This window comes from Drosophila melanogaster, chromosome 2L (assembly GCF_000001215.4).
Source record: "Drosophila melanogaster chromosome 2L".
Taxonomy (NCBI): domain Eukaryota; kingdom Metazoa; phylum Arthropoda; class Insecta; order Diptera; family Drosophilidae; genus Drosophila; species Drosophila melanogaster.
The window spans coordinates 2,598,164-2,615,454 of record NT_033779.5 but is presented as its reverse complement, the minus strand read 5'-3'; the positions used below and the strand labels follow the sequence as shown (position 1 = coordinate 2,615,454).

General features: G+C 43.9%; 1 protein-coding gene and 2 long non-coding RNA genes across 3 annotated transcripts; 2 read left to right on the top strand and 1 right to left on the bottom strand.

The window, feature by feature from the left end:
• Positions 1–4,171: 4,171 nt before the first annotated feature.
• On the bottom strand, positions 4,172–5,461 carry CG15395 (uncharacterized protein). Its single transcript, NM_134852.3, has 2 exons — positions 5,034–5,461; positions 4,172–4,977 (listed from the first exon to the last, which is right to left on the bottom strand). The coding sequence occupies exons 1-2, from the start codon at positions 5,286–5,288 to the stop codon at positions 4,405–4,407; spliced, it is 828 nt and encodes a 275-aa protein (NP_608696.3). The 5' UTR covers positions 5,289–5,461; the 3' UTR covers positions 4,172–4,404.
• An 8,272-nt stretch (positions 5,462–13,733) lies between these two features.
• On the top strand, positions 13,734–14,422 carry lncRNA:CR44789 (long non-coding RNA:CR44789). Its single transcript, NR_124035.1, has one exon. It is a non-coding gene; the product is annotated as a long non-coding RNA:CR44789 (long non-coding RNA).
• A 1,172-nt stretch (positions 14,423–15,594) lies between these two features.
• Positions 15,595–16,847, top strand: lncRNA:CR44790 (long non-coding RNA:CR44790). Its single transcript, NR_124034.1, has 2 exons — positions 15,595–15,939; positions 16,350–16,847. It is a non-coding gene; the product is annotated as a long non-coding RNA:CR44790 (long non-coding RNA).
• The last annotated feature ends 444 nt before the right edge of the window (positions 16,848–17,291 follow it).

The following is a 17,291-nucleotide window of genomic DNA, read 5'->3' as shown; positions in this document are numbered from 1 at the left end:
CGCCCCCAGGGTGCTGCACACGCATAAAAAAGCAAAACTTTCGCATTACGAAAATGCCACATGACCATATAGACCATGTACACATAGACCATAGAGCATGGAGCATAGAGATTCCCCCATGAGCGGCGCACACCAAGCACTTACATTTCAAACCCATAAACTGTCATGTAAAATCCGAGAAACTTTCATTTGCAATTTGCTTAAAGTTTATGCAATAGGTGCGCCACAATAAAAAGTTCGCCAAGGTGTATGGACCATAATAAACCCGTAGTTGCAAACGAAGCAAAAAGTCTTTTCCTTCTCCCCGACCATCGATGTGTCTGTGGAAAAACTTCAATAAATATAAAATTTCCAGACTAAAGTACTTTGAAATATAGAGAATAAAACTCGAAGAGCGCAAAATAGTGTCTTTAGACAAGGACACAGCAGTCAGAGTCATTGAAATAATATAGTATATAAAACAAGGAAATACACTTTCCTTTAGAACATTAAGCAAAAACTTTTTTATTTGAACTAGCCGAATTGGGGAGAACGTTACATATTTGTGGTAAGACTTTTCTTGCTTAAAAAGTAATTTTAAGTCAAATTCAACAGTTATGGTTTCTTTTGAATCTGTGGATCTAAAATACCTCATATGTGAGTTAAATCAGCTTAGTCAACCGTAAAGATCTTTACGATGTATATAAAAGCAAGAGAACGCCTGCATTCAATCAATTTCAAAGTCATTTGTTACAAATTTTAAGTGCATGCCCAATGTTAATCAAAATTAAATGCCATAAAAGGAAGAGCGACAGAAAGTTCTTATCGCCTCCCGCCATGTACACGGTTAAAAACAGGAAGTCCTTTCGCTGGTGGGAAAGTGGAGACAGGCGGGATCATAATAATGCGGGGTGGTAAATCACCAATGAGCAAGAAGGTAATGGCCTTCATATTTCAACGTCACAACGGCGTCGTCATCATTTTTCTGCGGCCAACGCAACGGCGATGACATCAACAGTTCTGCATAAATTTGCACCCGATAAAAATTTCAAATGTTTTCATCAAATCATTTTGGGTGAGGTTTTCGTAGCTGCGGCAGTGGGAAAACCCTGGGAAAACCCCCGAAGTTCGGTAGAGTGAGTTGATATGGGGTCTGGGTTGTGGGATCTGGTTTCTGGGATCTGGAGTCTAGTCGTCATCCATCATTAATGGAGCGCACGGGTGCTGAAGGAGTTGAAATGGCAACTAAGCGCCACGGGCTACTAGGGAAATGTACGGAAAAGTAAGGGGCGGGGGGGGGGGGAAGCCGGGCTCTGAAACTGAGAAACGGTGACGATGACATTACTTTTTAATGACTTTGACTTTCTGCAGCAATTGGTGTGCGTCTGGCACTCGGAATTCTGCCACTTTTGTTTTGTTTTATGGGCCTCATTGAAGACCGACAACTGACTGGGTGTTCGTTTGGATTTTATGCTGGCTTTTATTTTTATTGGTACGCTTTAAATTTGCTCATCCTTTGTATCATCCTCTGATTTCACTTTTTTCGCACGAGCATGTCTTTTTTGAAAGCTTTTGCATTAAGAGAATTACTTATAAAGTGGCAAAGACACATAACAACAATGCTACTTATTTGCATACGCTGCTTACCCACATCTACTTATTTCAATGTGTCACCAAATCCCTGCCAGAATCCGATGCACAAAAGATACTTTTCAATAAAATCAAACAGCTTAAAAAATGCAGTACAGAATATTGGATGGCTCATACAGATCTGTCACAATGAAATACCGCCAGTTTAATTCGCAGCATTTTCTATGCTTCTTTTTTTTCGCAAATATCCCCAAAGATATTTTCCATAAAAGATATAAATTTCACAAATGAAACTTTTTATAATGACGAAGTGAAGGGAGCAGGCGTTTCGTTACCAAGGTTTTTCATTACAATTAAAGTGTATTGCTCGGCTCTTAAAAATGTCGGCCAATTTTTGCACAAGTTTTTGTTCATACAGCGCCACGCCCACTTTTGGCGAAAGAGGCGCACGCCCATTTTGGAGTCGCAGGCTCAAAACCGCCGACGGCTGACGGCTGCCAATATTCGTATAATATTTTCACTGTGAAATATTTTCTGCTCATAAAAGAAAATTGACTGCGAAAATTGTTTTTACCGAGGCGGTTGCAGCTCGACTGCCGCCGCCGCCGTTGCCACGCCCCCTTGCCGTCCGCCCCCCCTTTGGTTCAGTTTTGCGGGCGTACGTCCATAAATGTGTATGTATGTATGTGCTTTGTTTACTTTTTTGCGTGTGCATTTTTACGTTTTTATGCGTTATTTTGCATGCATCAGCGCGTTATTAAATTCCGCGCTCCACAAGGAGCGAGCATCCGCATCCGCACCCGCATCCTTCGTCCTGGCGTCTCATTTAACCGCAAGCTCCTTGCCATAAAAGCCAAAAAATAACACAAGAAACGTATACATTCTGCCGAACCGCCCCCCACCATCAAATTGGGCACATTGTTCCGCCTTGAATTCGCAATTGCTCCGTTCGCTAGCTCGTATAAATTCGAGGCACTCCGCGGATTTTTGCATCCGCATCCGGAATGCAAGGCACGCACTTTCGCCGGCGCACCATTATGAACTCCGATACTTGTCACCTGATATGCAGCTGATGTATGTATATTTTGTTTAGATAGTAATCCCTGCTAAGAGAAGCTTAAGGAAGTTGCTGTCAATGAGGTGACGTGAAAGAGTCGTAGGTTTTCTCGCTCTACTTTGGGTTTTAACTTTAATTATATTTCAGGATATTACCAAACACAAATGGTTTAAAACCTATTATGACTCTGTTTATCCAATTTTTTTTTAAAGAAATTTCACACTATTTTGTTTCCAATCAATGGCGATTTTTTTCAATTCAACAAATCGGTGTAAAACATGATTCGTATTCATGTCCAACACTTTCCGGCTTGCCCATAAAAAATATTGCCTGTTCTGGTTTTATTTTTACGGAATATCTATGAAACCATTTGCAAACATATCTTGTTGCAGTTTTTTGCAGAGCATTAAAAAGTGTAAATAATAGAAAATTGTGTTGGCAAGGGTAAGTGCTTTAATTTTTTCCTCTTAAAACAATCTAGCCTTGCATTAAAATATCATGTTACCAGAGTCCTTAACATTTGGTTGGCCGTTATTTCAAACATTCTGCTAACAGCACCACTATAGTTAAATGTTAGCAGCAACCCCGCTGTATCTGTTAACCGTTAGCACAGTTTTCCCCATGTCCTTCTGTTTGCAGACTGTTAAGAACAGGCTCGCTGTATGTTAAGTAACAGCAATCAAGTGGAAGAAAACGGACAAATGTTAAGTGTGCTGTAAAATCGAAGTTCTACGTAAGCACCTTGGTAAAAACTTGAACACCATCTTTGAGTAATTCCCAAGCTTATGTAAGACCAACGCACATACGCACATTCTGTTACAATTTAATCACATTCAATTTCCATTCAAATCGAGAGCAGGTGATGGATGCCCACCTTTTAGCCTGCTCGGCAAATTTGCAATAAATACCTGTTCCAGTGTAGCTCGATAAACACATGCAATGCAATTCATCATTCAGGCAAACACACACACGCACACACGTGAATGATCTGCCGGTGAAAGAGGGATTCGCGAGCGGTTTTCAAGGGACCGGGAAATGGGAGATGGAATCTTTTGAAAGGACGAGGCCGCCGCCAAAACGTCCCATTAACAGGAGCTCAATGCGCAAAAAGTCAGATCCTATGGCTGATGGCTGGAGCCAAAAAGCAAATGTCAACACTATCAATCATCGCTTTGACAGTTTGAGTGCTTGTTTTAGTATTTGTGCTTTTGATTATGTGACTCACACACTCGCACACCCATACATACACCCGCCACACAACCACTCTCACACACATGCAGGCGCATCAATTGATACACTTACAACAAATTGTTTGTAGTGGAACACGTGGGCGTGGCCCTGGGATTGCATCGGTTCGCTATACTATGTATATGTAGTATATCTGGTGGGTGGGGGTTGGGGCAGGAGCACTTGATTGATGGAGCCAGCGACCTAAGCCATTTTAAATGAACAAATTGAATGTGCGGCAGCACACATGCACACCTACAGCAGGGGCCATTGGCATAGCAACGAGTGATTAATTAGGAAATTCAACTCATCTCACTTCCGATTGAAGCATTCTTATTGCCCAGTGTCATGATTTCTTAATGCAAGTTTATACAGTTAGGAGGTACTATTCATTTAGCCCGCACAGTGAGTTTGCGGTTGCCTGCTGGTGATTATAGTAATTAAATTTCTTCGAACAAAACAAATTTGCAACGAAAATCCAAACGAAATGAAAGCCCGAAAGGAAATGAAAAAAAGAAAAGCAAAACCAGAATAGAGGGAAATCCCCCAGGTCAACGTGCGGTCTGCGAAAATGGATTGGGTCTGGCGCGGAACGTGGTTCGTTGGCGCAGCTTTTGGTAGGCCTCCCGTTCCGCCCGTTGGCGCTGATCCTCCAGCTCGCGGCGCCGCGCCTCCTGCGCCTTGGACGTCTGGATGTTGAAAATGCGCCGCTGCTGGACGCGCGATTCGGCGGACAAGTTGAAGGGCTCGACCTTCACCCTTGCCGCTGGAACTGCGGAGGAAGGTCGGTTCGAGGACTTCAAGGGCTGACGGCTGCTCTGCGGAATCGGTTTGGCCCTAGGAGCCTGCATTTTGTGAAGTTGGGACTCCAGCTCGCGCTCCCTCTGCAGCTGCTCCACCCGCAAGCGGCGCTTTTCCTCCATTTCACGCGAATTCTTGAGCACATTGGGGGTCGTGGGGCAGGTGATCCGATGCACAACGACCCTGGAGGACTGACGTGAGTGCGCCTGACGAAAGTCGGGCATCGGTCGGCTGTGGAACTCGCGCTGCTTGCGCTCCTGCTCCCTGCATTCGCGGATCAGCTGATCCTTGCGACTGGAATAGATGTCCTTGAAGCGATAGGCCTAGTGCATGCAAAATACAAACAATAATTTACGGCTTTCTTAGTAGTAAGCATTACCTTTGGAGCCGACACCTGCGGTGGAAATGTGGGCTTCTCGCACGAGATCTTCATATTCTTGAACAGATTGGAGACCAAAACCTGAGAATGCTGCTGGGCCTGGCTGACAATCTGCCTGCCGCGTCGCTGCAGCTGCTCCACCTGCTCACGATGCTGTTGGAGTCTGGGAAACTCCTCACTTATTGCGGATGCAAAGCTCTCCATCGACTCCACACCCAAATCGCCCCAGTTGTACTCCGCTTTCGAATCAGACATTATTATCATATACGACCTATTGTATGTAATTCCTGGATGTGCTCGGTGCTTTGGGCTTTGAGCTCTCGTTGATGACAGCTAATGCGGAGTGGCTGGAATTTTAGTTACATTCAATTATCGGCCTACTCTGAGCTCAGGTTTCAAATGAAAATGTTTTGGGCATTAGTGAAAATTTCATTTGGACGTGCTGCTATGAATAATGTAAAGTATTCCGGCTGACACTTGCTTCCGAATGGTCGGTCGTTGCCTGCCACTTCCGCTCCCCAACTGGATGCACTTCCAAGCGAAGGCGGTGGCGCTGGTGGTGCAGAGGGCATGGCAGTGACTCCCCGCCCCGCTGGCGAGCTGTCATTTTCCTGTCCAACTGTCTGTCCCCGTCAGTCCGGGACGTCTATGTGGTGTCAATTTGATTGCAAAGGTAATTCAAATAATCTCATCATACACAATCTAGCTGTGTATCCTGCCCTACTCATTCATCCCCAGTCCGGAGTCCTCATTCCGGAGTGGTGTATCCCAGTCCTCGTTGGAATCAGAGTTCCGCCCTTCATTTCAACGACAACTTCAAAGCGAGCACTGCAAATAAATCAAATTAAATTTAACATTTTCTTTTTATTTGGCCTTGCTGTGTGGGAGAAATTTAATTTTCAGCAACCGATTTCGTTGGATTTCATTAAAAAGGTTCTATATAATTGAATTGATTAAGAGATGGAATATAAAAGTGCGAAATGTACACGCACATATTTATATTTTAATCGGGCCCAGCTAATGAATGCGAAATATCAGCTCAAAAGCGCTCGAAAATAGTTTGATAATTAATTTTGTTTGTTTGATGCAGAGAAAAATATGCAATTCAATGGAACAAATTATATGAAAACAAAGGAATAAATATTTCAAAGGAAATCGTAAATGGAAATAGATAGAAACTATAAATCAACATAACATTGGATACAAACAAACAAACAGTGCCGTGATAATCAGTGGAAAGTGTCGCAGCTAATGGGGGAATTAAGAGTAATTTTCTCCACTTATCATCGGGAAAACTCACACTCACTTTTCCACTCTCTAAAAGTTCGCCAATCCAAGCACGCTTTTTGATTAACCACAACAAGTTGGAAATAAGTTTGTGGCCCAGACATGTGCCATAATCCAGTCGAGCCAAGTTGCAGCTGCCAGCAAATCAGCCATCCTGATTAAGACTATGTAAATACACATGTCCGTTGATCCGTGAGGGGTTCCGGCACATAAGCTGGTAACTTTTAAAAGCTACGCCAGATAGCCGACATTGCTTACCAAATAAAAGTTTGGCCTTATATCTCTGATGGACATTAGCCGGGCGGAAAGTTAACAAAGGAGTGCTGGCTGGGGCAAAACTTACCGACTGATAAACGTGCCTCACAAACAGAGAGAGAGCAAAAGTTATCCCCGAAAAACTTGCCGCAAAACAAAAACCCGTACTTCCTATCTCTGCGATAATTGCTCCTTTAACTAGAGGATTTTTCGTAGTTTTTTTTTTTCAGCTTGCCCCCATTTCAGCAGTTTCAGCAAACCCACTACTGATTAGTTTGTAACCGGATTGCGGGGCCGTGGGTCTTTGTGTATTATCTTTCAGTTCGCAATTAGTGGCTCATTTAAAAGAGATTCGCAGCAGCGACTTTTGCTGATTGCATTGGATTGGATTGCGTTCAGTTTTTGCGGCGGGTCAAAGGTCGCGGAGCCTTTCAAAGCCCGGCGCCCGGAATGATTGAAATTTGAGCCGCCGTGGGGCGGAACAAAAACAGGTTCACATCCGTGCAACACATTAAACGCTACGACCTTCCTGTTCGCTCACATTCTTCGCGAACCATTTAACCCCAGCGCCATTTTCATAAAACGAAATTATTAAAATTGTTTATTCGGCTCTGTCGTGTGTGGCCATGTGTGTCCTTGCTGCTCACGGATGTGCGCATCCTGGCACACAAAAATATTATTATCGAGCAGTTAGCTGCACAAAAAATCAACTTTAAACTTTAAATTAAACGCAAGAGCGCCACGCAAAATATAAATCGTTCTAAGTTTTTAGTTGAATATTTTCTAAATAAAAAGGGAAGGTTTACTCTATACTAATCTAATATAGTATGACACTGGCAGTCACAACTGACCAAACATAACTTTCGTAAATATATATACACTTATAAATGGCGAAACTGAATTCCCAAACCCATACAAAATATCCCCTTTTTGCGGCATTTTGGCGAATTATTAACCACTGCGGTCGATGCATTTTTCACATTATTTAGGCCACAAATCATTTTTGGGCATTTTCAAATAGAGCCGTTTTCCGCCACATGACATTTACATGACACACAAAATGTATTGCGAATTTATTCATCGATATGATTCTGATTCTCCAAACATCCAGCAGTCCAACAAAATCAAACAAACGAACGCAATCCAATTGCGGACTTGTATCGCCGAATTGAAATGTGTCAGGCCATCAATTAATGAATAAATGCGACAGTGACCGTATTGTCAATCATAATTATTGATTGTCCATTACGAGCTTAATTTATGCATACGCGACGGAAAGTGTTCGTGCTGAAAGGCGGTAAGGAATCGATTAAAATGTTTGTCGGCCACATCAATTTCGCCACAATTCAGAAATAGAAATATTGGCACACTGGCACTCCCACCAAAAAGGACGACTCGCATTCGTGAGGTGTTGACATTAGAGTATCCGTTTCGCATATTTACGATACTGCCTACCGACCAGGATTGCTTATCGCCATAAATTGTTGGGGCGTTGGTCGGTCGAATGCAAATTTAATTTGTTAACCGTGTCAGCTGTCCAACTGGCCAAGTGGCCAACTGGACAACTTACCGGGCCCAAAGCCAGGGCCCAAACAATGCGCGCTTTCTTATCGCGTGTCAGCAGCAGGAGAGCCGAGCATCGCATCCCTTTTGCAGCAAGTCCCACATGTCCTGCCATATCCTGCCACATCATATCCCTGCCCCGAAGTCCGGCACAAGCCGAATCCGAAGCCGAAACAGCAACAGAAACAGAAGCCTTACTTGACGCAACAGCAGACCAATAAACAAAAGCATTAAACCCATAAAACAGGGAACATGGCACTCTCGAGAATTAACACTACATTATTCACAATGCAATTTCGAAACAAGTGAAAGGGTAATGGCCAACGGGCGGGTCGAATGGGGAGTACCCAGTACTTGTACTGCTCAGTAGCACTAGCTAGTTCTTAAAAAATGGGTCTTAAAGATAGTACAACAATAGATAAGTTATATACGTCTTTTAAAAGTATATAGCTAGACACAGTTATATATTTTCATCGTTCCATACATGCCCACTTTTAAGTTAATCCTCTTGTCTGATATGCCCACTGTGGCAAGGGGTAGTTTTATAAAAAATGTTTCAACTCGAAACGGCCACGAATGCGAATGCATATGGATGTGCTGGAATCGGGTGCTCGCCAGGATGGGTAGGATGAGTGGGTTGACTGGGATAGGTATGTATGGATGGGGCTGGGTGGGCGTGTGTCTGTCGGGTGGAAGTGGGGGCTGGTGACCCACATGGATGCCATTGTGGCCGCGCCATTTGCCTCCGGGCGGTCTTTCGCGCTCCGTAGGTGTCTCTGTGGGACCGGGATTGGTCTGCACCTTTCGCTGCAGCCTTCGCTACTGTTTTCATTTGGTAAAAATGTGAAAAATTAAAAATATTGTACGCGTGCACACACAACAATGTGCGAGTGTGGCTGTGGGTGTGGGTGTAGGTGTAGGTGTAGGTGTATTCCCCGGTGCTCCTCCTCTGGTTTCCCGTGATGCCCCGCCGTGTTCCTTTTATGCATATTTCCCACAACACATTTTGGAGCCGAGGCATTCGCTTTTAAATCATCCAAGAGGGGGGATGTACATATATATATAAAATATATGAATATATATATAGTTAGTTCGCGGCTGAAGTCGGGCTTATCCCATCAGCGGCATCAGAGGTGCCCGCGCCCCTCCTCCTCGTGCTCCTCCTGCTCCTCCCTCGTTGATTTATGTCCGGAGTTTGCGTTCATTTATCATTACAGTTGAAAGCATTGCCGCTTTGTTGCTGTTCTGTTTCTCGGTTTTTCATTTTTTTTTGTTTTTTGTGTATTTTTTATTAATGCACAATATGCACAGCAGCCGTGAAAGAATAATACTTTTAATACAAGCTATTTTTTGTGTGTTTGCAGGTGCCAAATGTGGTGCTTATCTCAGCAATGCTTTTACCATTTGCATTTTAAACAACACCAATCGACGGGTTGCACAAAACAATTGTTTGCTGGCCACTCCCCACTTCACTTATGCATATGCATATAAAACGAATCAAAAACACATATCAATAAAGAGCTTCACAATATTCGGATTAACTTTGGCTTTTCGCATAATCTGCCGAGTAATAAAAGTATTTATTTTACAGGTAAATCAGGTGAAGGAAGACTTTAATTCAGGTCCTTCCTACTTTAGCGGCAATAGAAAACGTAACATTCTTACCAAATATATGGTAACAAACTAATTGGTTGACCAAATCTGTACCTGTACCATTAAACAGCAGATATGCCTTAAAAATACCTTTGTTTAAATGGAATGAACACATTCGGTCGTTTTTGCCATGCCGCTTAATTGAAGTCCTTCGCCAGCAGGAATTTTTAATTCCATAAAAGCAAATACAAGCGAGGGGAGCAAAGTTCAGCGGAGACAATCGTTAAAGTACAGTGGGCCCTGTGCAGGCGACCGAACATCATCAGCAGTCAGTTGTGTTTGCGCAGCCGTGAGTAAAAAATTCAAAAACATAAACGGAAATTACCACAAAATAGAAACCGCAACCGAAGTCGGAACTCCAACCAACCACCCAACCAGCCACCCAGCAAGGACTTTTGGTTTCCCCACACACATCCACATCTACAGTGGGCAGCCATGCTGGGCTGCAGTGTCCTGGCTGCGGTCCTCGTCCTGGCGGTTGTTGTTGCGCCGCAATCTAGCAGGACGATCTTTTGATTAACATTCTTGGCTTTTTTCGGGGGAAATTAGTTTTTATGTTTATTACCTGAACCATTTAGGGGCGCTGACAATGCTCGGATCAGAGCATTCAGATCATTCCCGCTGCTCCGTGATGATGACAGGAAGACAACGGTCGACGGACGACGGACTGGAAATGGAGAAAAGAAGCGATCCTAATCAATACTTCTGGCTGATGGCCAACGAGCGCTTAATTAATGCAAATGGCGGCATGGACATTCGTTGATTTTAATTTAGATTGGCGACTTATTATGTAAATCGAAAGTTGGCAATACGCATTCGCAATACCAAGAATTGAGATTCTGCTCCTGCTGGCTGACAGAGATGCTGGCATCTTCAATTAAGCAATTAAATTCGGTGCAAATTTCGATTAATAAATGTCCTGGCCAGGCCCAAAGGGCAAACAGTTCATTGCAACTGATGGCTGACGTTTTAATTAACTAATCATTTTGCTGAAAATATTTCCTGTCCATTTCGCCCGCTTACTTTTGTACGAGTGCTTCTGCCAGCTCGAGGATTTGTTCGCTCGCATAAATTGAATTTCGGCCGTTCGGTCCTTTCGGTAAATTACCGCTCGGCAGGGAGAATGTCCTGTGAATGTCCTGCCGATGGAGGTGGCACATCCTGAAATGCACCTGCATTTGAGCCGAAAGTAGACGCCTGCTAAGCCTGCCGGGCTTTTTGACGGTGTTTTGTGTGGAACGCAGACCGTAAATCAGTTGGCATTATTTGTCACATGCACAGGTCTTACAAACTGATAACGAATATTAATTTTGCACCTGGCCAAAGGTAAGCCAGCTAGTGCCGAATGCGAAATGAAAACTGCTGCAAGCAAACTTATAATGTCTCCCTGCGCATAATTCATTCAGGACTCCCTCCCTGTCCGGCGATGATAAATTCGATGCAAAGTCCGGAGACTTAAGTCGGGCAGGTAATTAAATCAAAGGATGTCAACTGCTAATGGAAAACAAATATTTTCCATGGTCCTTTTGAAAATTCCATGCTTTTTCCCATTGCCATTGCAGAACAAACATTTGCAGCTCGAAAGGGCAACTAGATTCTAGATAAGTCTGTGAAGTATTTAATGGTGTGCGAAAGTTAATACCTTAAGCCGATTAGTTTGAGAACTGAAAACAAATTTTTAATTTTGTGGCTAATTATAGAAAACGATATTTAACAAAAGGCGAAGAAGTGCATTTAAATTTGGAGAAGCAACTCGATGTGCAAATAAAATATTTTGTACATTTTTTGCGAATTATTGCAACCGCAAATGAAAGTGTTCACTATTTCGCACATATCGAAATTTTTGCGGTTGGCCAGGAAAACGCTTTTCTGACCCGCAAGAAACAGTAATTTCAAATATTGTATATTAATTAAGGTGTGGCCGCCTGCTTGGACTGCATTTGGTCATTGTGGCCAAAATCAAGTTTATTTCCAGGAATTTCTCGGCCAACTGGCTTGAAATTTGATGCCCAAGGCAGCAGGCGATGCAATTGCCCAGAATGGCAATTAAATTTTAGCCACAAGTTGCACAAATTGACATCGAAAATAAATTCTCTGTCAGGAGCAACAAAAGGCTGAAACTTAAACATTTTTAACGACTGCGAGAAAGTCGCTTCCATCTGCCTGGCTCTCTTAGCTCCGGCTGCAGTGCATCATTCTGTGTGCTGGTGCGGCTTCTGTCCCCCACCTCCTTCCCTCAGCATTCGGGGTGCCAAAGGAAGTTAGTGCTACCTGAAGTTTTAGACCAAGTTGTCGGCAGGCGCTTCTCGTGTTGCCTAAACGGATTAAGCTCCAAACACATGTGCTCTGCAATTTTACGCGTTGCCACCACCGCCTCCTCCGCCGCCTGTGCCACCCATTCTCCTCCGGATTCCCGGTGCGCCAGAGACCTGGCGCACGGACTGGGAACTCCAGATCCTGGAGCCCGGCGGCCCGGCATAACCGCCGCATTAATTCCTAGTGCCAGACACCTTTCTCGTTAGCGGTTTCCCCAACTTATTTAATTTCACAGAGCCTCGACCACGACGCCTCAACTTTGCTTGCTTTGAATTTTGCGTGCGCGGAAAATGCTCGGTTGGAAAATGGCCCGGCGGAAAGGCGGATGTTTGGTCGGCAAAGTTAAATAGCATTCGTGTGCGGGTATGTGTGTTAATTCAAATCCCGAATTGTCGACATCTTGTTTTGCCTTATTTAATTATCGAATGCACCAGCAACAGTTGCCACTTTCCGCAGCGATATCCCCACATTTTCCCCAAAAAAAAAAACCCTCACGTTCATCGCGCGACCCGCATGCACCCGCTTTTCCCATTTTTCCCAAACATTTTCCGTTTATAATTTATGGTCTGCAGCGGATTTGCACGCGGCCTTAGTTTGGCTAACGAATGCGCATACGTGGGCTCACGTACTGGCAAAGATAAGGGGACAAACTACAGGTACGTCTATATATATATGTATATATGTATATAGATGGATGATATCGGACTGGACAGAACGGGCATGTTAACAAGGGACTTTAAGACGGCCCTAAACGATGGCATTTAAGCTCGAAAAACTCGAAGGGTTTTGGTGCTTTTTAACCTTTTTTGTATTTGCTTGAATATCAGGATGATGTAGGATAAACTGAGCTGGAGTACGAACAATTATAAAATCCAAAAAATGACAGAGTCTAATGAATTTAATAACATTACTGAAGCGTCATTAAAGCCATAAATGTTCATTACAACATTTGCATAATTGAATTGCACGAGAATGCCAAAGGGCCGAATTTCCGTGCACATGGCTGTTGATTTTTCAAATTCGATTTAGTCAGTCTTCTGGCATTTGTTGTAATAATTTTACACATTTCATGCAGAGCTGAGCTTGGATAGAGTTCAAATTCCACTGTCGGATCTGGGGGCTTATGGCACTTACTGCCCCGGGCATAATTAAACGCTCTGGAATTTCATTATAAAATTCGCAGACATTTGCCAGATGCCAGGCTCTTTTCGGGTAATGGGGTGGCATATCAAAATAGAGGTGGGCGCGAAACGGATTTCAACTAGGAAAGTCGTCAAATCTTAAAACATCACAAGAGATGATAGAATAGAAGATATAACTTATCGCATTAAATGTAACCCATATTATTTGTAACTCATATTAACGATTATTTGTATCCAAACAAGTCACGCGGCCATCTCGAATTTCAACTCCTTGAGGCTTTTCATTCGAGAGTGAAGCAAAGTCGCTGGGGTATTTCCTTTCGCTGCTCTCGAATATGCTGCTTAAGTTTATTTTATATTGAAATTTGCTCGTTACGCGGTCATTTTCCCTGCGAAGTCAGTGCTCAGTGGACTAACCACCCGAACTTTCCTTTCGAGGAGAGGGAAAGCCACTCGTACACTGGGTGGCACTCGGGTGGCCCAAGTTGATTTTTCACAATTTCCGGTCAAGCGAAAGCTGCCCGGCACCAAATGGCGGAAACGTAATTTGGTTCTTGGCCATTATTTTCGGTTCTGGCCGCAAAGCCAAAGCGAACTCATCGTCCTTCGATGGTCGGAGTCCGTGGAGTCCATCGCCTCATCATAATCGAAGCCACGAAACTGAAGGACTGCGCCACAATGCGGTTTCCGCTGCCAGCTGATTGGCTTCCGTTTCCGCTAATTTTTGGAAAACTCGCCTCTCTGCCCTTCCCATGTGCCTTTGTCTCTGGCCGAGTTGTTATAGTTGCTGTTGATTAGGCTCAAAGCTAATTTCATTTCAGATTGGAATTGAAATTACCAACTTTCTATCGTGCCCCAACTACCCACTTAAATAGTACAACAAAGGTATTTCATAAATTAGAAACCTCTATTCCATTCAACTTTTCAGTGATACAATCAAAATGGCTGAGTGCATTATTCACATACCAGCAAAGTGCATCGAATCAGCAGCTGTAGAACCCGAAAAGAAGAAACTACAACCAGTAGAGCAATGGCGAATCTTTTTCGACCGTCTACACACAAATATCTCTTGTCGGATACTTTTATTGCCCTGCACATTCGCTGTGTCTAAGCACATCAAATATGTATTCGGAATGGAAATTTAAAACCTTATTACTGGCAGAGTGGAAAGCGAAAAAATATAAATATTTTATGGGGAAAATATTGCAGTTTCGGGTAGGGACAATGTATGCACAACTGACCTGAGTCGCCCAGCCCACCAGTTCTCCAATCCTCGAATCCTGGCAAGGACACAGCTCGACTCGGACTAAATCTAAACGCCTTTTGCCGACGCCCGTCCCTTTTTAAATTGTGTAACAAATTGCTCCCCGGGGACGAATTTGGATTAAGTAAAAAAAGGGTTTATTTACGATGCCATACATAACGGCCGTCCGTCCGTTGGCCCGACAGTCCGCCCAGTTCGCCCAGTGCCCTTTTTTTTTATTACGTGCCCAATACTCAATTTGGCCATATTTAAATTCATCGTCTATTTCAGCCAGCCGGCGGCCATTTCGTATGCACAAGAAGAAGGCATCTGCGAAGCCAAGTTCCCATGAGTAGTCGTCGGCAGATCTATTGAGTGGTTATTTGAATTGAACTTTGAGGTTGAATTCGCTTCATTTTTGTGTTATTTATTATGCCCAAAGTTGGCCCCAGGCGCACACGAGCGCCGGACGAAGTGTTGAAGTAAAATGAAATACAACCCGGCCAGGTCGGTAAGAGAAAAAAGGAAAATGAAAAAAGAAATAAGAATGTTTAGGCCAATGTTGGCCGGGATGTAAATTCTGGCCATAGGTGAGTAAAACTTGTTTACACAATTTTCTGCCGCTGTCTCTCTGTTTTTGTTCTTGGCCATCGGGCGCCGCTGGGTCGAAAGAAAAAGCTGAGCAGAGCTGAGCAGAAATTTGCAAACAATTTAGTTGCGACGCGACCAGCTGGCATCTTGATAATATTTCGATTTATGCTCCCAAATCCTATTTACCCCATCGAGATAGTAGTAGGTCGGGGGAGTTCCATCTTGGAGCCTTTCTAATTCAAAAACAAAAGCCCTGCTCTGCAACCTATATAATTGATATCTCTGGAACTTAAAGCAGCATATTTTGTTTATTAGCTTAAGCTATTACTTAATTCTAACCATGAAAGCTGACTAAAAGTAAGCAGCAACATAATAATTATGTTCCACAGTAAATCTGCGTTGAAACGTATCTTCCAACACTGAAATCTCTTGTCTCGCTTGTTGCGTACAATTCTTTTCTCTGCGTGCAGTAAAAATTCTTTGTTTTTACTTCTCTCCGAAGCGAACTGAACCAAACCCCAGGCCTGTCACACACGGTAAACTTCAAACTGTAACGAGACGGAACTGATGTCACCTGAGCTGGATGCCAAGGCTTTTGCGCTCAATTTGACAGACAGCAGTGGGTTTGGTTGCCCTGGTTGGCCAGGTAGGTGGCTGGGCTGCGGATGAGCTCGTTACTAAGTTCGAAGCCGAGACATCTGTCCGGGTCGTCCTAGCAGTCCTGGCAGTGCCGATTGTCCTGCCAGACCGGAAATGTTGACAGCCAAACGAGTTTGATGGATGCGAGTGCAATTCACTGAAATACTTGTTTTCCATTGCAATCAGCATCGGATTGGAAGTTGTTTTTCGCTATTGAGTCGTAAACACACCAGTAAATGATTTCACTGATAGGTATTTCTTTTTAGGCTTACTCGTTAATATGAACTTAAGATAGTTGCAGGCGCGAAAAGGAGAGTTTTTGGATTTTAATTTCATTTTTGATGCATTTAAAATCTAGCGGCTGTCAGTGCGGCTGATGATTAAGTAATTAGCGAAACGCAGGCGAACGAGGCCAATTAGCTGAAGAGCGGAAATTAAGCACACATCACATTAGCCAGCGATGCGATCAAGAGTTGTTCGAAGGGCTTGAAGGACTCGAAGGACGCCGAGGACTCGCAGGGCTGGCAGCATTTCTTTTGCCGCTTTTTGTGTGGCAATTAGCACGCCCCGCCGCACTCGCCAGCGCATCTGGGGACCTTGGCAGCCGTATTTTCCCGCCGGAGAGAGCGAAATCCGGACCAGGACCCCCAACCCGGCAAGGAGCTGCATAAAGCGCACATTGAAAATTAATTGCGCCCAGCCCCGAATGCGAGCATATCCGTGTGGCAGGTACATATCCTACGTGCGTGAGCTGCAAACCGCAGGATGTGGAGCGCAGGATGTGGATGGGAGGATGGTTAGGAGAGGAGAGGGAACGAAGGGCGGCGGACGGGGGACCAGAACCCCACAGCCGTGGCCGTGTGGCGCGCCTTTTATGAAAAATTAATTTGCCCTTTGTACCGCAATAATATTCCCCTTGATCCCAGCAAATTCCCCTCGACTGTGCAGGCAACCGGAGCGTATGATTAATTTTTTGTCCTGGTCTCAACGAAGTGGTACCTCTAAGATTTTCGGCGCTTAAGTGGTCCGCATTCGCATGCCAATTAAGCGCCATTGATATTTGTGTACCCATGCAGCTCCACTTTACTCAAAGTGTAATTAGCAAATGCTCCTTTTGCATAAAGTATGATGCAATTATGTTGTAACTTATTTCTAATACAGATTTACTGTTGCAAACATGAGGTTGAAATAATTTCAAAACCAGCTTTTTTGTTAATAACTTTATTTGTGAGAAGTACTGAACGCTTCAGAAGGCAACCATGCCATGTGCAGGCCCCAAAACTTATTTGCCATCATTTGCCATTGGGGAAAATGGGGATTCTGGCCTCGAATGTGTAATTCCATAAAACTTCTCGCTCTGCTCACTTTTGGCACAAGTGCAGCAGCTTGGCCAACACTTTTGCCAGCCAGAGAGGAATGGCAATGGAAACGACTATTTTGCACCACAGCAAACAATGCACATTTCGCAACACCACAACAACAGGCCCGATGACAACGACGGAACCAGTTCCCCAGCTTGGGAAGTTCTTGGGAAAAACTTTCACAATGCCGGGCGCGTTTTTATTTTAG

What these genes read in the sequence shown, in the direction of transcription:
- CG15395 (NM_134852.3), bottom strand. Translation starts at nt 5,288, where the DNA reads ATGTCTGATTCGAAAGCGGAGTACAACTGGGGCGATTTGGGTGTGGAG. An exon ending in CGCAGGTGTCGGCTCCAAAG is followed by an intron (nt 4,978 to 5,033) that starts GTAATGCTTACT and finishes TGCATGCACTAG; the next exon opens with GCCTATCGCTTCAAGGACAT.